This window comes from Hyperolius riggenbachi, chromosome 5 (genome assembly GCF_040937935.1).
Source record: "Hyperolius riggenbachi isolate aHypRig1 chromosome 5, aHypRig1.pri, whole genome shotgun sequence".
NCBI classification, from domain to species: domain Eukaryota; kingdom Metazoa; phylum Chordata; class Amphibia; order Anura; family Hyperoliidae; genus Hyperolius; species Hyperolius riggenbachi.
Window position 1 is genome coordinate 104,274,179 of NC_090650.1, and position 27,049 is coordinate 104,301,227.

The 27,049-nt window shown below is 44.4% G+C and overlaps 1 protein-coding gene across 1 annotated transcript in view; it reads left to right on the forward strand.

The window, feature by feature from the left end:
* The window catches only part of BTD (biotinidase), a 64,691-nt gene that overhangs the window by 11,552 nt on the left and 26,090 nt on the right, over nt 1-27,049 (forward strand). The window contains exons 3-4 of the mRNA XM_068236087.1: nt 15,014-15,245; nt 26,929-27,049. The exon at nt 26,929-27,049 is cut by the window's right edge and continues 28 nt beyond it. Of these exons, the coding sequence (XP_068092188.1) occupies nt 15,014-15,245; nt 26,929-27,049 (353 nt within the window). The remainder of the gene's footprint in view (nt 1-15,013; nt 15,246-26,928) is intronic.

The window sequence follows — 27,049 nt, forward strand, 5'->3', positions numbered from 1 at the left end:
CAAATATTCGAGAATGATGCAATAAAAAAAAAAAATGATACAACTGAAAATAAAAATATTAGTATTTTCTTTGATACTAATGTTCTATTAACTGTGTACCACACAACCAATTCATGATATCATATTTATACAGTTGTATGTATTGTCTAATTGTACAAAATTGCAGAACATGTTAGTGCTAATTAATCAATGCGATTCACTTTTGTATGATTATTAATATATACTGCAACATCTTCCATGGTGCTATACAATGTGTGAAACAAACATTCACAGATTATACAGGTACTGGAAGGTAATACAGAGTTGGTAAATAACATAAGTGTTGCTGATACTTATACAATTTGTCTAACAAAGCAATCACAAGAAACGAAAACAACTCTGCCCTTGTGAGATTAGCATTAAAATGAATTGGTAGGAAACATGAGCTAAGTCAATGGATATGCTTCATATGCAGAGCTACAGACTAACCAGCAAGCTTATGGTTGCATGACAGAAAGAATTTGTGATAATTCAGGTTGGACTCACTCCAACCTAAATTATAGCAAATTCATTCTGTTTTAACCACTTCACCACTGAGGGGTTTTACCCCTTGAACACCAGAGCAATTTTCACCTTTCAGCGCTCCTTCCATTCATTTGTCTATAACTTTATTATTACTTATCACAATGAAATTAACTATATCTTGTTTTTTTCCGCCACCAATTAGTCTTTCTTTAGGTGAGACATTATGCCAAGAATTATTTTATTCTAAATGTGTTTTAATGGGAAAATAGGAAAAAATGTGGGAAAAAAACATTATTTTTCAGTTTTCGGCCATTATAGTTTTTAAATAATGCATGCTACTGTAATTAAAACCCATGAAATGTATTTGCCCATTTGTCCCGGTTATAAAACCGTTTACATTATGTCACTATCCCAATGTTTGGCATCAATATTTTATTTGGAAATAAAGGTGCATTTTTTTCAGTTTTGCATCCATCCCTAATTACAAGCCCATAGTTTATAAAGTAACAGTGTTATACCCTTTTGACATAAATATTTAAAAAGTTCAGTCCCTAAGGTAACTATTTGGTTTTTTTTGTTTTTTTATTGTATTTTATTTTTTTATTTTTTTTATTACAAAAAAAAATGGAGAGTGTGGGAGGTAATGAGTTAATTTATTGTGTAAAAGTAATGTATTTGTATATGTAAAATGCTTTAGGGTGTAGTTTTACTATTTGGCCACAAGATGGCCACAGTGAGTTTGTTTACATGCGACCTGTAAGCGTCCGGAAGGACGCTTACAGGAAGCAGTACGAGGCTGGGAAAATCACAATGATCACGCTGTTTCTCAAAGAAGCAGCAGATCATTGTGGGGGCTTAGATCAACGAACGGGAATGGATTTTCCCGTTCATTGATCTCCGAGCGAGCGGCGGCGTGCACGAGTGGCGGGAGCGCAGACAGCGGCGGTAGCGCGGAAGGTACGGATTCGGAGAAATTCGTACCGCGGGGGGGTAACGTGGTTAAGAAGCAAACTTTTTGTTTTCCTTAGTATTTTAGTAAGGGGGCTTTTAGGACCCCACACTCCAATGAGTTCTGGTTCACCATGAGCTTGCTGGTTAGTCTGTACCTCTCGGTGTTACAACAAGCCCTACTCCATAGAGCCAAATTAATCCATGCCATCCACTGAGGATCAAACAATCCGAAACAGTCTGTATGCATGTTGGATTATTATGGCTCTGTACAAATTAACAAGCTTCTAAGGGCCACAATGCTTAATTTGCATATATTCAGCAGTGATGCACTGGGAGACCTCTCAAGCTCACTCCAACCTGAATTATCGCAAATTCTTTCTGTTATATTCAGAGCTGAAGCGTATCCGAATCAGATCCTGAAAGTAGCAGAGCTTGGTCAGAGACTGAAGGGAATGGTTTAGGTTAGATTATGTGTTTCTCTGAAAAGGTGAGTTTTAAGGGTACTTTAATGTTTCAATGCTTGGAGAATGATGTATGTGTCTTAGAAGGTTAATTCTGGAGGAGGAGAGAAGCTTGTGAGAAGTCCTGTACATACAAATGTGAGGAGGTGATTCTAGTGGAGGACAGGAGACGGTAGTGTGCAGAATGAAGGTTACTATTGAAGTGGTATCTATAAATTAACGAGGAGATGTATGGATGAGAAGGTTAATAATTTCCAATTTCTGAAGTAGGATTTTCCCCAGAGGACTGAGGAGGCTGGTGCAGGCATAGAATTGTTGCCGAACAGTCTTGTATTGTTTTTAGAAAATTTCACCTACATAAAAGAAGATGTGTGTGTGTGTGTATGTGTATGTGTGTATATATATATATATATATATATATATATATATATATATATATATATATATATATATATATATATATATATATATATATTAATATAAAGCGCCACCATATTACGCAGCGCTGAACATTCATTTAGGTTACAGACAATAGGGGAGACATACAGCAATATGACAAAACAGGAATACAAGAAAACAGCACATTATGAGCATAAGGTAATGCTTAGTCTGTCACTGGATGGAGCATGGAGATTAGGCAAGTTAGGTTCACTCAAATGCATAGCATGGGTTCACAGTAATGGAGGTGCATGATCAAATAGGACACAAAAGGAGGAGGGCCCTGCCCAAAAGGCTTACAATCTAGAAGGAGAGGTAGAGACACGAAAGCTAGGGACCAGAGTTCCGTTGTGGGTTTAGAGCAATTGTGAGGGGTGGTAGGCCAGAGTGAAAAGGTGAGTTTTTTTGAGGGCCTTCTTGAAGATGTTGAAGGAGGGGGCTGCCCTAATGGGTGGAGGTAGAGAGTTCCAAAGTGTTGGCGCAGCTCTTGAGAAGTCCTGGAGGCGTGCATGGGACTGTGTGATGCGGGGGGCGGTCAGGCGAAATTCATTGGAGGAATGGAGTGAGCGGCTAGGTGTATACCTCTGAGTAAGACCCAAAATGTAGGTTGGACAGGTTTTGTGGACAGATTTGTAGGTCAGACACAATATCTTGAATCTGATTCTGGGCTGGCTAGGTAGCCAGTGGAGGGATTTACGGAGGGGAGTCGCCCTGGTGGAGCTATGGGAGGAGTGGATAATTCTGGCTGCCGCATTCATGATGGACTGTAGTGGGGCTTTTTGGGTCATAGGGAGACCAGACAGAAGGGCATTGCAGTAGTCGAGGCGGGAAATTATGAGGGCATGGATGAGGAGTTTGGTGGTGGCAGAGGTCAGGAAAGGGCGAATCTTACAGATGTTACGAAGGTGGAAGTTGCAGGACTTTGTGAGGTTTTGGATGTGGGGAGTGAGTGAGAGTTCGGAGTCCAGGGTGACACCCAGACAGCGGGCTTGAGAGGGAGGGCGAATGGTAGTGTGGTTAACAGTGACATGCACATCTGGGAGGTTTAGGGATGGCCGGGGTGGGAAGATCATAAATTCCGTTTTGTCTAGATTTAGTTTTAGAAACCTAGCGGACATCCAGGAGGAGATGGCTGATAGGCAGGAGGAGACCTTGTCCATGATAGTGGTCGATATGTCAGGGGTGTGGAGGTAGATTTGGGTGTCATCTGCATACAGATGATAGTTAAAACCCATGGAGGAGATAACCTTGCCAATGGAGGATGTGTATAGGGAAAACAGTAGGGGGCCAAGGACCGAGCCTTGGGGGATTTCCACAGACAGGTGGTTGGGGGTGGACGAGGACTCATTGAAGGCGGTTGTGAAGGCGGTTGTGGATTTAAGCAGAGAGTTGAAAGTGGCAAAAAGGCGCCGGGGATTGGAAGATTGTGCTCCGATGAGCTTGGTAAAGTATTCCTGCTTTGCATCAGCAAGGGCAGTATAGAACTGCAGTAGGTTAGTCTTGTACTGTAGGAAATCCTGGTTAAGTCGAGTTTTCCTCCATTTCCATTCAGTGGCACGTGTTTCCCTCTGGAGGTTGCGAGTATGGGTAGTGCGCCAGGGCTGGGGGTTAGGGGGGCGGTTGCGGCGGAATATTGGTGGAGCAGCTTTCTCTAGGGCTGATGAGAGAGTTTGGCGATACTGAGCTGCAGCAAGATTAGGACAGGTTAGGGTGGGGAGAGTGGAGGAGAGGGCATGGAGAGGGTCAGCAAGGACGCTACGGTTGAGCTTGCGTAGATCACGCTGCAATTGACCAGGTGGGTGGGCGGGTAGATTGGAGGTGCCTTCCATGAGGAGGTTGAAGGTGAGAAAGTGATGGTCTGAGGGTGGAAATGGTGCAATGTCGAGATCTGCAATGGTGGTGGATTTAGTGAATATAAGGTCGAGAGTGTGACCTGCAGTGTGAGTGGGGGCGTTGGTTTGTTCTAGGCCAAGTGAGTTGACTATGGTGAGTAGCCGGGTCGCGACAGAGTCGTGGGGTTCATCGATGGGAATATTGAAATCCCCAAGGATGATGGTGGGGAGGTCAGAGGAGAGGATGTGTGGGAGCCAGGAGGCAAGGTTGTCGAGAAATTGTGGTGTGGACCCCGGAGGGCGGTATAAGACCGCAACAATGGCTGGGAGGGGATTGTAGAGGCGGATAGTGTGGGCCTCAAATGATGTGAATTGTAAGGAGGGAGGTGGAGTGAGGACACGGAATGTGCAGGATGGGGAGAGGAGCAGACCCACCCCTCCCCCATTCCTGTTGTCTGGTCTGGGGGTGTGACTGAGGTGAAGCCCAGTGTAGGAGAGGGCAGCCTCTGCGGCAGAGTCAGAGGGGGTGAGCCATGTCTCAGTGAGTGCGAGGATGATAAAGGATTTGGAGAGGAAGAGGTCGTGGACTGCCGTAAGTTTATTGCGGACGGATCTGGCATTCCAGAGACCGCAGGGTAGGGGGAGCATGTGTTTGTGGATGGGATAGATGGAAATAAGGTTGGAGCGAGGATGGGTGTTGAGGTTATTTGTGGACAGAGGGCTGTGAAGTGTATGAAGCAGGTCAGCAGGGGATGCTTGTCTGGCAGCAGGCTGTGGCCCAGGATTGGGTGATATATCACCAGCTGCAAGTAAGAGTAGGAGGGAGAGAGTAAGCAAATGTGAATGGGATATAAATGTTTGTTAGGTTTTTAAGCTGCTGAGGGGAGAGAGAGATTTCAGGAGAGCTAACAGTTCATGAGAAGCTGAATAAGATGAGGAAAGCAGAGCAGGTAAAATTGATATGGAGTGTGGGACATTGGGAGGATGCATGCAGCAATGCAACTTGTAGATGTTTGCAGACAGGCAGAACATAAGAAAAAGTGCACTAAACATGGTAAGTATCTCTGATTATCACCAGGAAATTTCCAACCAGTAAACAGTTTATATGGGTATGCAGTTAGTGCAAGCAAACCTGTGTGCATAAAGCAGAGTCTACTTGGCTGTGTAACATATATCCAGCAGTGGCACTTTTAGCAAAGGCATTAGAGGCCGTTCTGGATGCAGAGTAGTTGTTTTCAGCAAAGTCCTGTGGCTGTTGAAACCTGTTTGAATTCCTGGGTGAATTCTTGGTAAATTCTTATTAAGTTGTAAAGCACTTTGTAATAAATGGCACTTAGGAATTAAATGGCACGAGTGACCTCACTCCAGCATTTAAATAGGTATGATAGCTGCCATGGATGAAATGGAAGTGATTCTCATCACATATATAGCTATACTCTCTGGATACAGCAGAAACTTTTCTGCATGGTGTACAGAGATCAGTACACTTCAACACTTACAACACTATCTGATAATTCTGGACAGCAATCTTATCAATTAGCAGCTAACTTAAGTTAAAAGTTTGAGAATTAACCCTTCCGGTAACATGGGAAACATATTTATTTATTTCTGCTTTTAGTTTTAAACTGTGTTTAATGTTAATGCATAGGTAACATTTGAGTTTCATCTCACTTGAAATGCTTATTATATTTACTCTGAAAATTTAGCTAAAATTATATTTAACAATTTAACTTTAGAAGTACTCCCCGAACCTGCCCATAGTACCGGTACCGGTAAGTGTAGATTTACAATGTACTCTCTACATTCTATCACAGCGATATGATATGTAGGGTACTAGAAGGGATTTATTTAACCACTTGCCGACCGCACACTCATACCGTGCGGCGGCAAAGTGGTAGCTAGAGGACCAGCGGCGCAAATTTGCGTCGCCAGGTGCCTCCCTAATTAATCAGGAAAGGCTGCTTGCGCGAGCGGCTGTTTCCTGTTAGATCACGGAGCGAGTCTCCGTGAATAGCCTGTGAGCCGCTGATCGCGGCTCGCAGACTAAATGTAAACACAGGAGACATTTGTCTTCTTTGTTTACATTGAACGGCGCTGCTGCACAGCAGCGCCGTGAGGCATATCGGCGATCCTCGGCCAGTCAGCTGCCGGGGATCGCCGCCATGTGACAGAGGACATCCTGTCACAGGCTGCACAGGACGGATAGCGTCCTGTGCAGCCCCGATCACCAGGGGGGGGGGGGGACAGGTAGGAAAGGGAGGGGGGGAATTTCGCTGCGGAGGGGGGCTTTAAGGTGCCCCCCCCCCCCCCCCCCGCAAACCTCAGGCAGGCAGGAGCGATCAAACTCCCTCTGCACATCATCCCCATAGGGGTAAAAAAGGGGGGCGATCTGGTCGCTCTGCATGCACCCTGATCTGTGCTGGGGGCTGCAGAGCCCACCCAGCACAGATCACAAAAAACAGCGCTGGTCCTTAAGAGGGGGTAAAGGCTGGGTCATCAAGTGGTTAAAGAGCTGGGCAGTGACATGAAGCTGAGTGATTTTCAAACATCCAGTCATCATAAGTAGTTACTTTATAAATCCTCCAAATCTGGTATCTACCCCCACCTGTTTAGGTTGCATGCTGGACTGAGCTTCTTCTATTCATGTGTGCTTGCTATATTTAGACATTTTTGATGGTTTCTTATTGCTTATTACACTGCAGTGGATAATATAAAAGAATTATATAAGTACTGTATAGATAATTACAAATCCCCTGCAGACGATTGGCTATTTAAAGTGCACACAACCTCACCTGACTGCTTTTTACTCCACATCTTAATCAACCCAAATGAGTTTACAGTGTTCTTTTTAGTAGCGCTGCTTAAATTGTGTCCTGCAACTGAGTCTTAATGACAGCGTTGTTTAGCACCGTGAGATTCAGCCCTGCCATACAGCTATTCAACACACAGCACTTTAAAACTTTTCAGCAAAATCACATAGGCATTACCAAGTCCCTGTTGTATGGGATTCCCAAAGACTTCCATTCCCTCTCTCTGGATGACTGAGCAGCTATGCTTGCGATGAGCAGGGATATTACATAGACTGCAGCGAAGTGAGTTCTTTTCATCCTGAGAAAATATGTATATGGAAAAGTATTCTCAAACCATGCAGAAAAGAGAGATACTCAGAAAGAGAGATTTAGTAACGTTTATCTAATTCCTTTCCCTGGCTGTGTCTTACCTTGCAGCTTCTGTGTCCACCACTGCTTCTTTGTCATCTGCTAAACAGAGTGACAGAAAGCTTCTGTGAGTGAATTTATATATCTGACACCACTCTTCCCACACGGTGAGGCTGATGAGCTGTATCGGTTGACCTGCTTTATTCTCCCACAAATACAGCAGCAATTAGAGATTTTTTTTTTTTAGTCATGAATAAGAGGGTTGCAAAGTGTCCTCGCAGTGGAGGGTGGGGAAAAGCTCAGAATAAGAGTAAGTTTTATAAAATAGCTTGTTTGATAAAACTTGGAGAGGCCACTTGAATCTGGAGAGGTGCTTCACTCTTGCGTCATACATGCTCTCTTCAGAGATGTAAATTCTACTTATTTTTCCTGCTAGATAAATGCTCTCCTATATACAACTAACATAGGTAATGAGTTCAGGAAACTCAAGAAGTTAAAGATTTGTTGCGAAACAAATAAAAGTAAAACATGATAAGGCTTATTCACAGAAGTATTTATTCAATATAGGATAGTGTTGAATCTGCTCATCATACACACAAGAGATTTTGTTGGCAAACAACAGGCACTATTTTGTAAGTGGTGTACTATAGCTGGGTATTATTTACACATCAGTATTTCCCCACGCAGTTCATGGCTGCAGAAGTGTGTATAGGGTACGCCTGACCTGTGTACAAAAGTTAATCCAATGTTAAGACCGCATGCTGTGATCTTTTACCACCTTACATCCAATGTTGTTTCTTCTGTCATTCTCCAGGAATCTGTAACGATGATTGGCTCCTCCTTAGCCTGCAGTTACCCATCTTGCCTAGGAACAGCGGCTGAGCGGGTAATCAGATACTCACATTGCCACGATCCACGCACCGCATGTACTTCTTCCTGGTCCCATGTTCCATCTCATGGTAACAGCACCCCTAGGGCCCTCAGCCGCTCTATGTTTCTTCCACTGCACCCCCCACGCAGCACGTGGGGAGGACAAGCGAGGGCCCCCCAGGGCCACAAGCTTGGTCACATCCACGACCTCTGCATCTGCGGCCCCTACACTACTATTACTACCTGCCATTGCTACCTTCTTCCTTGTCCCTCCCCATCCACAAACAATGCCATTGTACACATACTGCATACACAAGCACCTCAGTTCCTGCCACACCTATGTCATTCTTTACCTCTCCATTCTCAGTGACCTCATTCTCTACACATATGTGCTGCACATGCACCCACACCCTGTATGCATACCTAGACTGTACACAAATGCATAGGCTGTACACATGCACTGTACACATGTTTGCTGCATACACCAGTTGTACACCATACTGCTGCACTCATGTCATACTCTGCCTGGAAAATGCTATCCCACCAAGCTCTAGCAGAAAAAACAATATGGCTGCTACCTTTATGAGAACACTAGAAAAGTACATGGGTTAACCACTTGAGGACCGTAGGCTTGCACACCCCTAGTGACCAGGCTATTTTTTGCAATTCAGCACTCTGCAGTTTTAATAGCTCACCGCAGAGCCATACAAATTAGCACACAAATGAATCCCCCTCCCCTCTTTTCTGCCCACTGACAGAGCTTTCTGTTGGTGGGCTCTGATCGCTGCTAGGAGAGCAGCGAATGTATTTATTTGTTTGTTTAAATATTAGTATTTTTTTATTTTCTGCCTACCAGCCAATCACTGCGATCCTCTCTCATTTGCATCAGCCTATGAGAGGGAATCGCAATCGAACCCTCCACAGGGGATAGGCGAGTGACACGACTGTCTCCAGTACAGCGCTGCCGTAGATTGCAGTGCTGTACAATGTAAACAGACGGCGGTTTCACTATCTAACAGTCTAATAGCAGCTGGTAGACTGATGACAGAGCAGAGCAGATGCGCGCGTGATCCCCTGCAAAGCTCCGCCCCCAGGCTTGATGACTTACTGCATTATGCGGTCCTGGGGCTGCCACCTTCCCGACGCCTATTGACGTTAGGCGGTCCGAAAGAGGTTAATTTTAGTATTTGCAGACCTTATATGGCTGTTTTTAGGTAGACGGCGCTTTATAAATACAATTAATGATAATAATGAAGGAACTGCTTTTTATATGTATAAAAGCTTTTTGCCAATAAATCACTTCTAAGGTACCTGGTTAGGAGCACTTATTTGCCACCTATTTCCTGCAACACAGAGACTTTTTCAGAAGTGGAGGCTGCAGTCTTGTTTCCAGAGAGATCTTTGTGTTCTCCACCTCCTTGTAGTCTGAACCGCATTGCATAATTGAGCCAAGCAATAAACCCACCCACAGAGATGGCTGTTACCTTCCTCAGCTGGGCCTCTTCAGGTAAACTAACTACATTTCCAAAACTGTTTCAAGTCAGTATTCTGCAGCCAATTATCCAAAGAAGAAACTTTTGGACACTGAGAAGATCAGGTGATTTATTTAGAAGTAGATTTTGGCTTTAACCATTTTAGTAAGATTAACATTTGTCCTTGTGCCCTTAACTACTTCTACCATGTTTCCCCGAAAATAAGACGGTGTCTTATATTAATTTTTGCTCTAAAAGATGTGCTAGGGCTTATTTTCAGGAAGTGTCTCTCAGCAAAATATTGCCTGTTCCTTTGTACTGTGCTGTTCCTGGATTTGAAGGTATGCTACTGTACTGGTCAGGCAACTGCCCTGTCATCCCTGCACAGCTGATAACCTTGCTGTGTGTAGGGATGACAGGACCAGTGCCCAATCGGCACCGCACCTCTGTGTCTCTGCTTGCCGGCTGCCTCTTCCTCCTGTGCAATGTACTGATCAGGAACCTGCCCTGTTCCTGCACACACCTGATAACCTTGCTCTGTGCCGGGATAACAGGACTGGTGCCTGATCAGCACAGCACCGCTGTGTCCCTGCCTCTTCCTCCTCTTTAACTTCTGCTAGGGCTTATTTTTGGGGTAGGGCTTATATTTCAAGCATGCTCAAAATTCCAGCTAGGGCTTATTTTCAGGGTAGGTCTTATTTTAGGGGAAGAGGGTATTTACCTTCCTGGTATAATATAGGTCAGGGGTTCCCAACCTTATCCTTAACCACTTTCTAACCAAATTTTTCTATGGGGACCGCGGAGGGGAGGTTGGGTGTTTGGGGTGTCCTAGTGGACAGTGTCGTGCGTAGCGGGTTACTGGGGGGGGGGGGGGGGGGTAGGGGCTGAGGGCTGGGCTGCGGCGCTATAGCTAGCATAGTTGCCCCAGTATAGGGAGTTTAGTTGCCCCAGTATGGCTAGTGTAGTTACCTCGGTATAGCTAGCATAGTGCCCCAGTATAGCTAGTATAGTGTCCCAGTATAGTTAGTATAGTGGCCAGTATAATTAGTATAGTGCCCAGTATGGGTAGGTAATGCCCCAGTATAGCTAGTATAGTGCCCCAGTATAGCTAGTTTGGTGCCCAGTATAGGTAGGTAGTGCCTCAGTATAGCTAGTATAGTGCCCCAGTATAGCGCCCCAGTATGGGTAGGTAGTGCCCTAGTATAGATGCCACCCTCCCCGCGCGCGGCCACCGCTGCTGTTACCTTAGCCAGTCGGCCGCTTCCTCTATATTTCCTTCTCCTGCCCATGTAACTGATTCACAGCAGCGCGCCCCGTGACTGCTGTGATGAGGCAGGAAGCAGGAGAGAGTCACGTGGCCCAACTGCAAACGTCCCACGGACCAGCAGTGGGCAGCGGACCGGTGGTTGGGGTTTATAGGGCACATAGAATAGCCACACAAAAGTACCATAAAGAGTCTTCTGCATCAGGAAATGCCTGCACTGATTGAAGCAAAAATGATTGATCTGGTTTCTTCAGCTTCAAAAGAGATGAGTTCTGAAAATGACACCCTCTTGTACTATTCATCAAATGGAAAGTTTGTACTGTACTGTACAATAATTGACCTTCCATAGACCATTTTGACATTGTGCATTTTATATTGTGAATAGAGTATTCAGTACAAGAAGATTACAAAAATAAGAAAAGTTCTGTGATGAGAATTACTGGTACATAAAAGGCTGCTTCACCTTCTCCTGTGGAGGGAAAATGGCCTGGGTCAGTTATTTAAGCCTATTCACTGGGGATGAACAATTTTCTCTAATATCTTTTTTATAATGGTATAAACATATTTGATTTAACCTGTGCTGTCTGGTGGTGCTGTTGACATTTGCCTTGTGATGTCATGTACTCTATTTTATACTATTCCAGAACAACGTTGCCCAGACATGGATAATAATTGTGAAAAAAATCCATTCGGATAGGAGGATACCAAATGTTATTAAGGGCGAATCCGCAAAACAAATAAAATATAAAAACAAGTAAAAAAAAACCCCAAAAACCCTTATCACGGATGCACTTTATTATGCGCAATCCTGCGGACATTATTGTAGATTATTGATTTATTGCTAATCACCTAGTTTACTGATTACAATCATTCTTAGAACAATGGACCAGATCAAATGACTGATCAAACAACTCGTCGTTTAAATGTCTTTTATGCTGTGTATACACGTTACGTTTTTTCGTGCGATTTTCCGACCCAATCGTTTTTTCCGCTCTATTCTGCACTCTATTCTTTTTCCATTCACTTGTATGAGAAATCGAGTGCAGAATCCGAGTAATATCGGACATGAGGGATTTTATCAATTGGATCCATCTATTGCACAGAAAATCATACCGTGTGTACCCAACATTAGTGTCAAACTAAAGGTGGCCATACACTTATAGAGCAGATTCAACTATCAGATAGATTTCTGGCAGCTGCCTGTCAAGTCGAATCTGACAGGAATCTATATGATTGCCACACACTAGGAACAGATTTCCAATAGATTTCAGAAATTTAAAATCGATCTAAATGCATTATTACACCATTAGATCCAATGCAACTCTATGGGCCATTGTTCTGCTGCCAGCAGATCGACCTAGATTTTCCATCCTGTCAGATCAAAATTGATCATAATCAATCGCAAATTGATCGATTGGCTGATTTGAAAGAATCTTTCTGATCGATTCTATAGAATCGATCGATCAATCAATGGCTGAAATCGTCCAGTGTATGGGCCCCTTAATAGACTTTCAAACAACAAGTCGTTTGCACACATGTACGGACCTAACTGTCGTTTGAACGACAGTTAAGGTACGTACACACATCTGATATTTATGAACAACTTGTCGTTCAAACTGGTTGTTTGAACGATAGTTTGGAGTGTGTACAAACGATTAGACTGATAGGAGCAGTTTTGGCGGATCCGTGAACTGTTGTTCAAACGACCGGTCCGTACATGTGTACAAATGACTTGTTGTTTGAAAGTCTAATGCTGGGAATACACGGTACGTTTTTCACGCTCTATTTCACGCCTGATCGATTTTCACACTCGATTCCGCGGTCAATTCGCTTATCTTTCGCTCATTTTTCTTAACTTTTCCCACTGTTCCCTATGCGAAATCGAGCACAGAATCAATCCGCCGGGAGATCGGACATGTCGGAAATTATCAATCGAGCCATCTTAATGGCTCAAAAACGTACCGTGTATTCCCAGCATAAAAGACATTCAAACAAGTCGTTTGATCAGTCATTTAATCCAGTCCATTGTTCAATCCAGTCCATTATCAAGTTGGTTAAACGATATGTAAATTAGCATATCAAACGACTTGTTGTTCAATGTATACATGATGTCTGAACTGCTTGTTGTTTGAACTACAAGTTGTTCAAACAACAAGTCGTTCAGAAATATCAGACGTGTGTACGCACCTTTGGTCCACGTATCCGCCAAGCGGATCAGTCAAAACTGCTGCTATCAGTCTAAAGATTATTTGTACACGCGCCAAACTGTTGTTTGAACGACAAGTCATTCAGAAATATCAACGTGTGTACGTACCTTAAGGGGATTTTTTTTGCCTGTTTTTATATTTTTATCTGTTTTGTGGATTTGTCCTTAATTAAAAAAAAATGTATACTCCTATCCTAATGGATTTTTTTTGGACAATTATCCACATCTGGGCAACTTTGTTCTGGAATAGTGTGTTTTGAATATTCCAACAGATGGGATGCTGATTGAATAAGATTATTATTGCTCCTGCTCTATATTTTTGGCATACTTTATTTTTAAAGTAAATGTTTTAAACTTTGTATCTGGTTAGCTGTATGTATAATGACGGCAGCCATATTTGCTCAATGCCCTACTAATGTCATTTTTGCCTTTATTTTTCAGACCATAAGAAGCTCCGGACCATACCTAGGTTTAGAGGACAAAAAAAAATGGCCAAAAATATTCTAAACCTGGTGCGTCCGTGGTGCAGGGGCATCTTGTGGAGCTTTGTTCCCACTCACAGCAGTAAACCTTCTGTACTTGTGTTCTCAAAAGAAAGGATGATTGATCAATACTGCTTGCTCCAGGCAGCTGCTCATGCAAGCAGGTTATTTATGAAGATAGAAGCACTCACCGTAGGTGCTTACTGGCAATCAGCTTGCTTGCATGAGAAGCTGCCTGGAGCGTGCAGTTGCCACTTACATGATCCTCCTTTCTTTTGTAAACAGAAGGCTTACTGCTGTTCTCCTTGTCACACTATGAGCAGCCTGGGGACCATGGCTATCCTGTATGCTACAGTAACAAGTTACCTGTGTGGTAAAATTGTTGTGGGGTTTAACTCGTCGGCAACTGGTAGCCTGGATCGATGCGGGGTGGGCTGTGAGGCCGCAACTTTGTGCGGACCTTAAGGGAATCTGCATCATCTGCTTGATCAGTGGCAGACTCTGCGCGCAGAAGCTTTGCTGGATCGCATGCATGCAGTGTTTGCAGTCAGCCATGGATTGCAGCCAACCTACTGTGTTGTAGCCATGTCCTAAATTTGTGTGCCCATGCCACTTGTGCGTGAGGTCTGGCACAGTAGTTGCCGGGAATTTGCAGGGCGCTTTGGAGTGGCAATCTCCATGAGACTGTGTGGCTGATATTGAGGTGAAACCCTCCTACAGTGTGATGCCATAGCCATGAAAGTCTCCTGTCTGAACCTTGCTTCAGCGGTAAAGACGCTGACCTACAGACTCACAGTGGATTTAACAATGGGACCAAATTACATGGGCAGTATCAATCATTTTTTGTTCATTCTCCTAGTTTTTAACTTCTAATTTAAAGCCCTTAGGGCTTGTTTCCACTGTTGCGACGCGATTTCGGCCGCATTCCGACGCTTGTAAAAACGCATGCGGATGCGTTTCCACATGCGTTTTTACCCGCGATTTCGCCTGCGATTTCGCATGGCAGGGTGCCATGCGAAATTAACCATGACACTGCCAGGGCTAAATAAAATTGAAAAAGGTGCGAAATCGCACGCGAAATCGCGGGTAAAAACGCATGTAACAAACGCATGCTTTTTTACTATTAAATACATTAGCGGCGATTCGCACGGATTCCCGACGCAGGCGAAATCGTTGGCTCTTTTGTGCGTTTTTTTCACGCTGAAAAAAACGCACCTCAACAACGCTACAGTGGAAACAGGCCCATCCACTTGTATTACATGTGCGGATCTGCATGCGTTGGACGCATGCAGATTCGCGATAGTGGAAACGAGCCCTTAAAGCTCCCCCCCCCCCCATCTGTCAGAAATGCTTCTGATTTGTTGTCTTCTTTTAGGTACAGCAACAAGATGGCAGCAGTGACCCACCAGTGGATAATTCCAGCTTTCTTTTGCTGTTTAATGGCCTCCGTTGCTGATGGAATAGAATATTATGTGTCGGCTGTCTACGAACACCATTCTATACTGAATCCCAACTCTACAGCTCTGTGCGATAGGAAATCTGCTCTGGAATTCATGTCCAAAAACCTGGATATTTATGAACAGCAAGTTACTATTGCTGCAAAACATGTAAGGGTGATATCACAAGCTATTTCATATGACCATAATCTCTATTGAGATAAACAGTGATTGCTCATTTTATTGTTGCCTATTTTATAAGAGCCTTTTTTCAACAAGGCCCATAGACTAGTGTTGGGCGAACATCTAGATGTTCGGGTTCGGGCCGAACAGGCCGAACATGGCCGCGATGTTCGGGTGTTCGACCCGAACTCCGAACATAATGGAAGTCAATGGGGACCTGAACTTTTGTGCTTTGTAAAGCCTCCTTACATGCTACATACCCCAAATTTACAGGGTATGTGCACCTTGGGAGTGGGTACAAGAGGAAAAAAAAGTTTAGCAAAAAGAGCTTATAGTTTTTGAGAAAATCGATTTTAAATTTTCAAAGGGAAAACTGTCTTTTAAATGCGGGAAATGTCTGTTTTCTTTGCACAGGTAACATGCTTTTTGTCGGCATGCAGTCATAAATGTAATACATATAAGAGGTTCCAGGAAAAGGGACCGGTAACGCTAACCCAGCAGCAGCACACGTGATGGAACAGGAGGAGGGTGGCGCAGGAGGAGAAGGCCACGCTTTGAGACACAACAACCCAGGCCTTGCATGAGGACAAGAAGCGTGCGGATAGCAATTTGCATTTTGTCGCCATGCAGTCATAAATGTAATACAGATGAGAGGTTCAATAAACAGGGACCGGAAACGCTAACCCATCACAGATGTTCATTGTTCATGTTACTTGGTTGGGGTCCGGGAGTGTTGCGTAGTCGTTTCCAATCCAGGATTGATTCATTTTAATTTGAGTCAGACGGTCTGCATTTTCTGTGGAGAGGCGGATACGCCGCCGATCTGTGACGATGCCTCCGGCAGCACTGAAACAGCGTTCCGACATAACGTTCCGACATAACGCTGGCTGCCGGGCAAGCCAGCACCTCTATTGCGTACATTGCCAGTTTGTGCCAGGTGTCTAGCTTCGATACCCAATAGTTGAAGGGTGCAGATGGATTGTTCAACACAGCTACGCCATCTGACATGTAGTCCTTGACCATCTTCTCCAGGCGATCGGTGTTGGAGGTGGATCTGCACGCTTGCTGTTCTGTGTGCTGCTGCATGGGTGTCAGAAAATTTTCCCACTCCAAGGACACTGCCGATACCATTCCCTTTTGGGCACTAGCTGCGGCTTGTGTTGTTTGCTGCCCTCCTGGTCGTCCTGGGTTTGCGGAAGTCAGTCTGTCGGCGTACAACTGGCTAGAGGAGGGGGAGGATGTCAATCTCCTCTCTAAAGTCTCCACAAGGGCCTGCTGGTATTCTTCCATTTTGACCTGTCTGGCTCTTTCTTCAAGCAGTTTTGGAACATTGTGTTTGTACCGTGGATCCAGAAGGGTATAAACCCAGTAATTGGTGTTGTCCAGAATACGCACAATGCGTGGGTCGCGTTCAATGCAGTCCTAGGCCGAAGAGGTCATAGCCTAGGGTCACAAAACCTGTTTATTTGGGCAATTTCAATGGTGGCGAGTCTGACGTACATAAATCGCAGCAATGGCCGTTAGCAACGTCTGAATCTCACGAAATGTCTCATGCAGGTAGAAGACATATTGTTAGACTTGGGCTCCAAAGATGGGTTCCCTACATCTCTGCAAACCAGAGTTACAGGGCTCCAAATTTAGTAAAATCCCCCATAGGCTTTCATTGGGCCTCCTATTTACAGTTCCAAAATCTCACATCTTTTCAAAGGGCAATTACTCAGCAGTGGCAAATTTTCTAGCATTGTAGGGACCCTTAGGGGGAACATGACTGGTGAGTTTCGGGCCCCTAGGCCAAAGAGGTCATAGCCTAGGGTCACAAAAACCTGTTTATTTGGGCTATTTCAATGGTAGTGATAGTGACGTACATAAATCGCAGCAATGGTCGTTAGCAAAGTCTGAATCTCACGAAATGTCTCATGCAGGTAGAAGACATATTGTTAGACTTGGATTCCAAAGATGGGGTCCCTACATCTCTGCAAACCAGAGTTACAGGGGTCCAAAATTGGTAAAATCCCCCATAGGATTTCATTGCCTCCCTATTTCACTTTCCAAAATCTCACATCTTTTCAAAGGGCAATGGCTCAGCAGTACCAAATTTTCTAGCATTGTAGGGACCCTTAGGGGGAACATGACTGGTGAGTTTCGGGCCCCTAGGCCGAAGAGGTCATAGCCTAGGGTCACAAAAACCTGTTTATTTGGGCTATTTCAATGGTAGTGATGGTGACGTACATAAATCGCAGCAATGGCCGTTAGCAAAGTCTGAATCTCACGAAATGTCTCATGCAGGTAGAAGACATATTGTTAGACTTGGATTCCAAAGATGGGGTCCCTACATCTCTGCAAACCAGAGTTACAGGGGCCCAAAATTGGTAAAATCCCCCATAGGATTTCATTGCCTCCCTATTTCACTTTCCAAAATCTCACATCTTTTCAAAGGGCAATGGCTCAGCAGTACCAAATTTTCTAGCATTGTAGGGACCCTTAGGGGGATCATGACTGGTGAGTTTTGCCACTGCTGAGCCATTGCCCTTTGAAATGGTGTGAGATTTTGGAACGGTAAATAGGAGGCCCAATGAAAGCCTATGGGGGATTTTACCAATTTTGGACCCCTGTAACTCTGGTTTGCAGAGATGTAGGGACCCCATCTTTGGAATCCAAGTCTAACAATATGTCTTCTACCTGCATGAGACATTTCGTGAGATTCAGACTTTGCTAACGGCCATTGCTGCGATTTATGTACGTCACCATCACTACCATTGAAATATCCCAAATAAACAGGTTTTTGTGACCCTAGGCTATGACCTCTTCGGCCTAGGGGCCCGAAACTCACCAGTTATGTTCCCCCTAAGGGTCCCTACAATGCTAGAAAATTTGGTACTGCTGAGCCATTGCCCTTTGAAAAGATGTGAGATTTTGGAAAGTGAAATAGGGAGGCAATGAAATCCTATGGGGGATTTTACCAATTTTGGACCCCTGTAACTCTGGTTTGCAGAGATGTAGGGACCCCATCTTTGGAATCCAAGTCTAACAATATGTCTTCTACCTGCATGAGACATTTCGTGAGATTCAGACTTTGCTAACGGCCATTGCTGCGATTTATGTACGTCACCATCACTACCATTGAAATAGCCCAAATAAACAGGTTTTTGTGACCCTAGGCTATGACCTCTTTGGCCTAGGGGCCCGAAACTCACCAGTCATGTTCCCCCTAAGGGTCCCTACAATGCTAGAAAATTTGCCACTGCTGAGTAATTGCCCTTTGAAAAGATGTGAGATTTTGGAACTGTAAATAGGAGGCCCAATGAAAGCCTATGGGGGATTTTACCAAATTTGGAGCCCTGTAACTCTGGTTTGCAGAGATGTAGGGAACCCATCTTTGGAGCCCAAGTCTAACAATATGTCTTCTACCTGCATGAGACATTTCGTGAGATTCAGACGTTGCTAACGGCCATTGCTGCGATTTATGTACGTCAGACTCGCCACCATTGAAATTGCCCAAATAAACAGGTTTTGTGACCCTAGGCTATGACCTCTTCGGCCTAGGACTGCATTAAACGCGACCCACGCATTGTGCGCATTCTGGACAACACCAATTACTGGGTTTATACCCTTCTGGATCCACGGTACAAACACAATGTTCCAAAACTGCTTGAAGAAAGAGCCAGACAGGTCAAAATGGAAGAATACCAGCAGGCCCTTGTGGAGACTTTAGAGAGGAGATTGACATCCTCCCCCTCCTCTAGCCAGTTGTACGCCGACAGACTGACTTCCGCAAACCCAGGACGACCAGGAGGGCAGCAAACAACACAAGCCGCAGCTAGTGCCCAAAAGGGAATAGTATCGGCAGTGTCCTTGGAGTGGGAAAATTTTTCTGACACCCATGCAGCAGCACACAGAACAGCAAGCGTGCAGATCCACCTCCAACACCGATCGCCTGGAGAAGATGGTCAAGGGCTACATGTCAGATGGCGTAGCTGTGTTGAACAATCCATCTGCACCCTTCAACTATTGGGTATCGAAGCTAGACACCTGGCACAAACTGGCAATGTACGCAATAGAGGTGCTGGCTTGCCCGGCAGCCAGCGTTTTGTCGGAACGCTGTTTCAGTGCTGCCGGAGGCATCGTCACAGATCGGCGGCGTATCCGCCTCTCCACAGAAAATGCAGACCGTCTGACTCAAATTAAAATGAATCAATCCTGGATTGGAAACGACTACGCAACACTCCCGGACCCCAACCAAGTAACATGAACAATGAACATTTGTGATGGGTTAGCGTTTCCAGTCCCTGTTTATTGAACCTCTCATCTGTATTACATTTATGACTGCATGGCGACAAAATGCAAATTGCTATCCGCACGCTTCTTGTCCTCATGCAAGGCCTGGGTTGTTGTGTCTCAAAGCGTGGCCTTCTCCTCCTGCGCCACCCTCCTCCTGTTCCATCACGTGTGCTGCTGCTGGGTTAGCGTTACCGGTCCCTTTTCCTGGAACCTCTTATATGTATTACATTTATGACTGCATGCCGACAAAAAGCATGTTACCTGTGCAAAGAAAACAGACATTTCCCGCATTTAAAAGACAGTTTTCCCTTTGAAACTTTAAAATCGATTTTCTCAAAAACTATAAGCTCTTTTTGCTAAACTTTTTTTTTTTCCTCTTGTACCCACTCCCAAGGTGCACATACCCTGTAAATTTGGGGTATGTAGCATATAAGGAGGCTTTACAAAGCACGAAAGTTCGGGTCCCCATTGACTTCTATTATGTTCGGAGTTCGGCCATGTTCGGCCCGAACCCGAACATCTAGATGTTCGCCCAACACTACACGTGACCCGTTCGGCCAATTACAGCGCTAGCCGAACGTTCGGGTAACGTTCGGCCATGCGCTCTTAGTTCGGCCATATGGCCGAACAGTTTGGCCGAACACCATCAGGTGTTCGGCCGAACCCGAACATCACCCGAACAGGGTGATGTTCTGCAGAACCCGAACAGTGGCGAACACTGTTCGCCCAACACTACCATAGACCTGTGATCCTTAATGACTTAGACTTGTGTTTGCTTGGTTCCTGCCACTTTCCAGGAATGATGCATCCATGCACCGCTTTATTAATTGCTGAAAGGTATTTCCATTGAAACATTTAAAAGAAGTAGGCAGTTTCACCTGGATAATTTTATTTTCTAGATGATTTACTTCTTGCTGGGGGGTTTCTCAGATCAAAAGAAATACTGTTTAGCAAAAGTAACTGTGCAGTAGTGTTCCACATAAATAGTTTGTATATTCCTCCACCAAAAACAGCCTCCCCCCCCCCCCCCCCTCACACCTTCATGAGGAACAACACTCACAGGGTTGACTGGACCACCGGTTACAGCAGCCCAGTTGGGGCATTACATGGCCCCATCCCCCGCTTTCTCAGATTCCAGGAGTGGCGCAAAGTCAGACACCTCCCAATTTTGTGGACAGATCCAAAATTGGGAGGTAGCTACCAGGCTTCTGGAATCTGAGAAGGTGGGGGGAGCTTATGTAATGCCCCAACTACACTACTGGCTACAGTGACCATAGTCCAGCCAACTTAGCGTGTGTTGTTCCTCATGGGGAGAGTGCTGTTTATGTTGGAGGAATATATAAACTGTTTATTTGGAGCACTAATTGCACAGTTGTAATTTACAGTGACCCTGAGCAAGTTATAAAAACAAAATTTACACTTACCTAGGGCTTCCTCCAGCGCACCGTAGGCCGCGTGGTCCCCCGGCGTCCTCCTGGCTCCTTCCTTGGTCCCAGTCCCGGCTCCGGTTACACAACGACTTCGGCCTGAAGTTGGCAGGTCTGCCTCTCGCTGCGGACGATCGCTTCATTACGCCGACCAGCTATGCATCATCACGCCGGGAGACGTGAGAGTCCTGCTCATGCGCGGTTCTCTAAGATTGAACCGCACATGAGCAGGACTCTCACGCCAACTGACGTGATGACGCATAGTCGGCCTGCATAATGCCGCAATCCTCCACAGCGGGAAGCAGACCTGACGATTTCAGGCCGAAGATCACTGTGTAACTGGAGCCGGGTCCAAGGAAGGAGCCAGGAGGACGTTGGGGGACATTGTGGCCTACAGTGGGCTGGAGGAAGCCCCAGGTAAGTGTAAATTCTGTTTTTTTAACCTGTTCAGGGTCCCTTTAACCACTTGGCGACCACACAATGCCAAAGTGCGACGGAAAAGTAGCATGCCCAGGACCACGTAACGCCAATTGGCATCGGGTCCTGGGACTCTATCTGGCCGGGGATCGAGCTCTGTGATGCGCACGCATCCACCGGCAATGGGCTCCGCCCACCCGCGACATCAACCTGCCGGCCGTTCGGAAGAGCCGGCGGGTTGTCAACCCCTCGATCGCCGCCATGGAAGCGTATAATAATTTTGAGAGGAAAAAGAGAACAGTACCTGGCACCAAACGCAGCAGGGCAGACACACCGGACCCAGAACAAGGAGCGTGCTCTTCCACAAGTTTGTTGCATCTGGTAGACTTGAAGAAGGGAAAAGGAGGCACCACTTCTTTAAAATTCCTTTATTCCGGTGGGGGAAGTAGCAGGTACACAGCAGTAGGGGTAAAAAAGGCCTGACAGCTGTTTCGCTGGTTTAAACCAGCGCTCTTCAGAGGCAGAGTGTACCCTCTGCCTCTGAAGAAGCTGGTTTAAACCAGCGAAACAGCTGTCAGGCCTTTTTTACCCCCACTGCTGTGTACCTGCTACTTCCCCCACCGGAATAAAGGAATTTTAAAGAAGCTGTGCCTCCTTTTCCCTTCTTCAAGTCTACTGGAAGCGTATAATACGCTTTGTAATGTATACAAAGCGGATTATACAGGCTGCCTCGGGACCACCTGGGCAGGCTGCAGACCTCCCTCTCTGCACCCAAGCACACTGATCTGCCCCCTGATCGCCCACAGCACCCCTCAGACTCCCCCCTCCTGCCCACCCCCCAGACCCTTGTTTGCACCTAATCACCCATCAATCACTCCCTGTCACTATCTGTCAACGCTATTTTTTAGATTAGGTCCTAAGCTGCCCCCTGGGGGCTCCTGATCACCCCCCCACACCCTCAGACCCCCCTGCCCCCCCCCCGTGTACTGTATACATCTATTCTCCCCTGTAATCGCTCTTTTTTTTTGTACAAGTTAGCAAAAATGGAAACTTATTTTTAGTTTTTTTTTGGTCACAAAGTATCGTTTTCCGCTAAATTGTGACAAAAAAAATAAAATCTTCTATGAACTCACCATGCCTCTTAGTGAATACTTTTGGATGTCTTCTTTCCAAAATGGGGCCCTCTTCTGCCCCCCTGCGGGCTTCTGATCACCCGGCCAAACCCTCACCCGCCCCACCGCAGTGACAGAATTTTTTTTTTCTGATCACTGCTGGTACGACTTAATTGTGGCTTAGACCAACTGTTATGCCACACAATACGCAACTGACAATCCAAGAAGATACTATGCCCAGCCTTTTTGGTGGAAGCCACTCCAAGTTTCCAAACGTAACATTTTTTGGGGCCTTCTCCTTAACATGGGTCTAGTCAAAAAGAATGTATTGCGGTCTACGCACCCAATACATCACATGCCCATGTTCTCTGCTGCTATGTCCAGGTCACGATTTGAGAACATCCTGCGTTTCCTGCACTTCAGTGCCAATACAACCTGTTATCTAAGAGCCCACCCTGCTTATGACTGGTTCCACAAAATTCGGCCCTTCATAGACCACCTGTCATCAAAATTTGCAGATGCTTATACCCCTGAACAGTCATTTTGAGGCATTTGGTTTCTAGACTACTCACGGTTTTGGGCCCCTAAAATGCCAGGGCCGTATAGGAACCCCCCAAAAGTGACCCCATTTTAGAAAGAACCCCCCCCCCCCCCCCCCCCCAAGGTACTCCATTAGGTGTATGATGAGTTCATAGAAGATTTTATTTTTTGTCAAAAGTTAGCAGAAATTGATTTTTTTTTCTTCACAAAGTGTCATTTTCCACTAAGTTGTGACAAAAAAATAAAATCTTCTATGAACTCACCATACACCTAACGGAATACCTTGGGGTGTCTTCTTTCTAAAATGGGGTCACTTGTGGGGTTCCTATACTGCCCTGGCATTTTAGGGGCCCTAAACCGTGAGGAGTAGTCTTGAAACCAAATGCCTCAAAATGACTGTTCAGGGGTATAAGCATCTGCAAATTTTGATGACAGGTCAGGACATTGGGCCCCTTAGTGCACCTAGGCTGCAAAAAAAGTGTCACACATGTGGTATTGCCATACTCAGGAGAAGTAGTATAATGTGTTTGGGGTGTATTTTTACACATACCTATGCTGGGTGGGAAAAATATCTCTGTAAATGACAATTTTTTTTTACGCACAATTGTCTAGTTACGGTGTGCACACGCAGCTAGCAAAGTTCTAGCTGCGTGTAGCAAAAAAAAATAATTATGCAAATCGGCCCAGCAGGGCCTGAGAAAGCCTTCTGCGCGGCTTAAGCTAAACTAAGTTCGGGGTTACCGCCAGGAAGGTTAAGTGGTTAAAGAGGAAGAGTTACTCACTTAACAACCGGAGCACAACCATAACTAATAGGTCAGGAGGGTTGCTTTCTCCCTCTCTCCTGGCTTGGAACGGACTCTAGCATTTAAAATCATCTTTGTTCTGAGTGTCTCATTAACCCCTGTGGAGTTTTTATGGGCATCTGGTGGAAACTATTTGTTTAGCCCGTCCCTATTACTGTGGAGGTGTACACTTATAAACGTACAAAATTCTGCTTATGTTTTAGCGCTGTACGAAACTAAAACCTGAAGTATAGCGATACCCAGAAATTGTATATGGATAGATACAGAAGTTACTTCAGGCATCAGAAAAGCCAGTGAAATTTACATTTTTTTCTCAGTAATTCTCTCAGTAATTTCACCACCCTCAACTGGAGATTTGAAGTTGTTCCTTCCTAAAGCTGATGGTCACAATGTTTTATCACCCCACAACCACTCAAATTCACACACTTTGACCCATATTCAATTCACTTTTTTACTAAGTTTCTCCAAGATCATTTTTCATTTTCTGTTTAACCTCTTGCCGACCGCGTCACGCCGATGGGCGTGGCTGCGCCGGCAGCCCCAGGACCGCCTAACGCTGATTGGCGTAAAGTCCTGGGGCTCTGTTTTGCAGGAGATCGTGCGCAGGCTGCGCGCACATCTCCTGCTTGGGGGGCGGAGCTCCGCCCCGCCTTCAGTCTCCGAGCGGCTATTCCTGCTCGGGTGGCTGTTAGACGGCGTGATCGCCATCTATTTATATATAACTTTTTCTCCTGAGTTTCCTCCTAAGAGAATTTTTTTTATCAACTCGTTAACATAACTTTTCAACAATTTGCAATTCAAAAAGTACCCAAAAGTTGGTGAAAAAGTACTATTAACATACAATTATTTTGAGCATTGTCTTGCTTGCTAGTGGTTTAACCACTTCAGCCTACAGGCCATTTTACCTTAACACCAAAAGCCATTTTTACCTGTCAGCACTCCTTCCATTCAATCGTCCACAACTTTGTCACTGCTTCTCACACGCGAATGATCTATATCTTGGGTTTTTTTGTTTGTTTTTTTACCACAAATTAGGCCTATGGCACATATGCAATTAAGGTTTTCTTCTGAGTTTTCTCCTAGGTGATATTTTCAAGCTTGTCAATAAATATGCCTTTTAAACCGTAAGAAAAAACTCAAAATTATGTTGCTAGTACTTTTTCACCTACTTTTTGGCATTTTTTTTCAATTGCAAAGTGCTGAAAAGTTATTTGAAATAGAAGATGAAAAATTATCACCTAGAAGAAAACTCAGTAGAAAAACTTAATTGCAAATGGGCTTCTGTCTCCTAAAGCTCCAGTAATGGCATTATGTAGAGGCTTCTAACCAGCAGTCCTGTGTCTTCCGGTGGAGGCTTGCTGTGTCATCATATTGATTGTTGTACAATCCCATCTTCTTGTGTGGCTGTAAATCCCACGTGTCCCACAGACTTTATTTTTAGTATTTTCACTCCCACATTTAAATTTTCTTTATATTTATTTAGTAAACATTAATTATAAAGTAATTAGGAGATGAGAATTGGTAAGGAGTGTAGCCCCCTTTTTTCTTATGCATAAGTTATGTTCAGGTTCTATCATTTAAAAAACTGCCTCAACTGCTGCTTCAAAGATGGTAGCCTCCATATCCCTCTCACTGTGAGTAGCCTGGCTGGCATGCTGATTTTTTTATGTCTTTGGCAGTCTGATGCTTCCAACAAGTAGGCAGAGTGGAGTTGAATAAGCTGGTTGTCATACTTTGCTGGGTGATTCAGATAAGGCTGAAAACCCAGGACACCCAGCTAAGTAGCAGTGTTAAGAGGAAGTTGGCAATGACGCTCTCCAGTATTGTACTTTTTTCTTTTATGAACTCAATTGCTTGGCGGTCTGAAAAGAAGACCACCAGTATAAATAAAGTCCATGGTTCTAAAGAAAATTGGTGATTCCTTCTGTATTTTATATACATTGGCTCTGTATTTAAAAGAAAAATATCTTTCTGAAAAGCCAATGAGCTAAGAAACTAAAATGTATTTTCCATACTTGGCTCCAAACCATGGTACATGCTCTGTTTTCTTGGATCTGTGCTGTGTGCATATTGTACTCTGTGCTATAAGCCCAACTGGAATGCGAAATGTTTGTCATCAGCAGAAGCCATGCCTGGTCCTTGTCCAGAAACATGATCATTATCATGCAGAGTAATAAGGCATCTGGATGATTAACTGCAGTAGCACAAATACAACTACTAACTGAGACCTCAGGATATATTACTACAATAATATAAGCATATAAATAGAGAGAAGCGCATCTGGGCACATCCAAGATAAAATGCCAATTTATTGAAACCACTTAAAAACAACACGTTTTTAAACAACAATGGACATTGGACCTGATGAAGCACCCTGTGGTAGGGTGTGAAAAGGCTGTGGACCTCTGTACATGCTGTGTTCTCTCTTTCTCTATGGTGGACTTAGCCATCGTTTAATGTGATATTACACAGATTGGAATTAAGGTTTACTTTAAACTGGATCTATCTTCATACTAACAATCTATCACTAGGTTTGGCTAGCAGCTCCGGTAAGCCGCTGGTGTGGGTCCACGCACCTTTGTCTACCCCCCTATAACCTCTCAATTTTTCCCCTAGGAACAAAGCAAAAAACAATATTGTACATATCAATAGGAATAGGGATTTTCAAGATGCAGATATATTTTATATATATATATATATATATATATATATATATATATATATATATATATATATATATATATATATATATATATATATATATAATATTTATTTGTATTTTTTTTATTTTTTTATTTATTTATTTTTTTTTACCCTCAAGGAGATTTCACAGGTAAGCATGTGATCAATTTGTATTTCTATGTCTTGCTGATCATGTTAGTTGTGCTTCTTGTATGGGCTACAAATGGAAGCAGATTGACAGATTGATCACTTGATCATGACCAGCCAGAGACCTACAAATCCATCACATGGTGACATGCTTCTTCATTAATTCTCTTTTGGAATCATTTATTTGGGGAAGCTGATTATCTCTAACTATTATTGCTCCTGTATTATACAGAGTATAACGGCTCTTATCGTTTTGTGATTCCAGAATGTCCAGATCATTGTATTTCCTGAAGATGGAATCCATGGCTTTAACTACAGCAGACACTCTATCTACCCATACCTGGACTACCTCCCTTATCTTCGCTTACTGCCATGGAATCCATGTC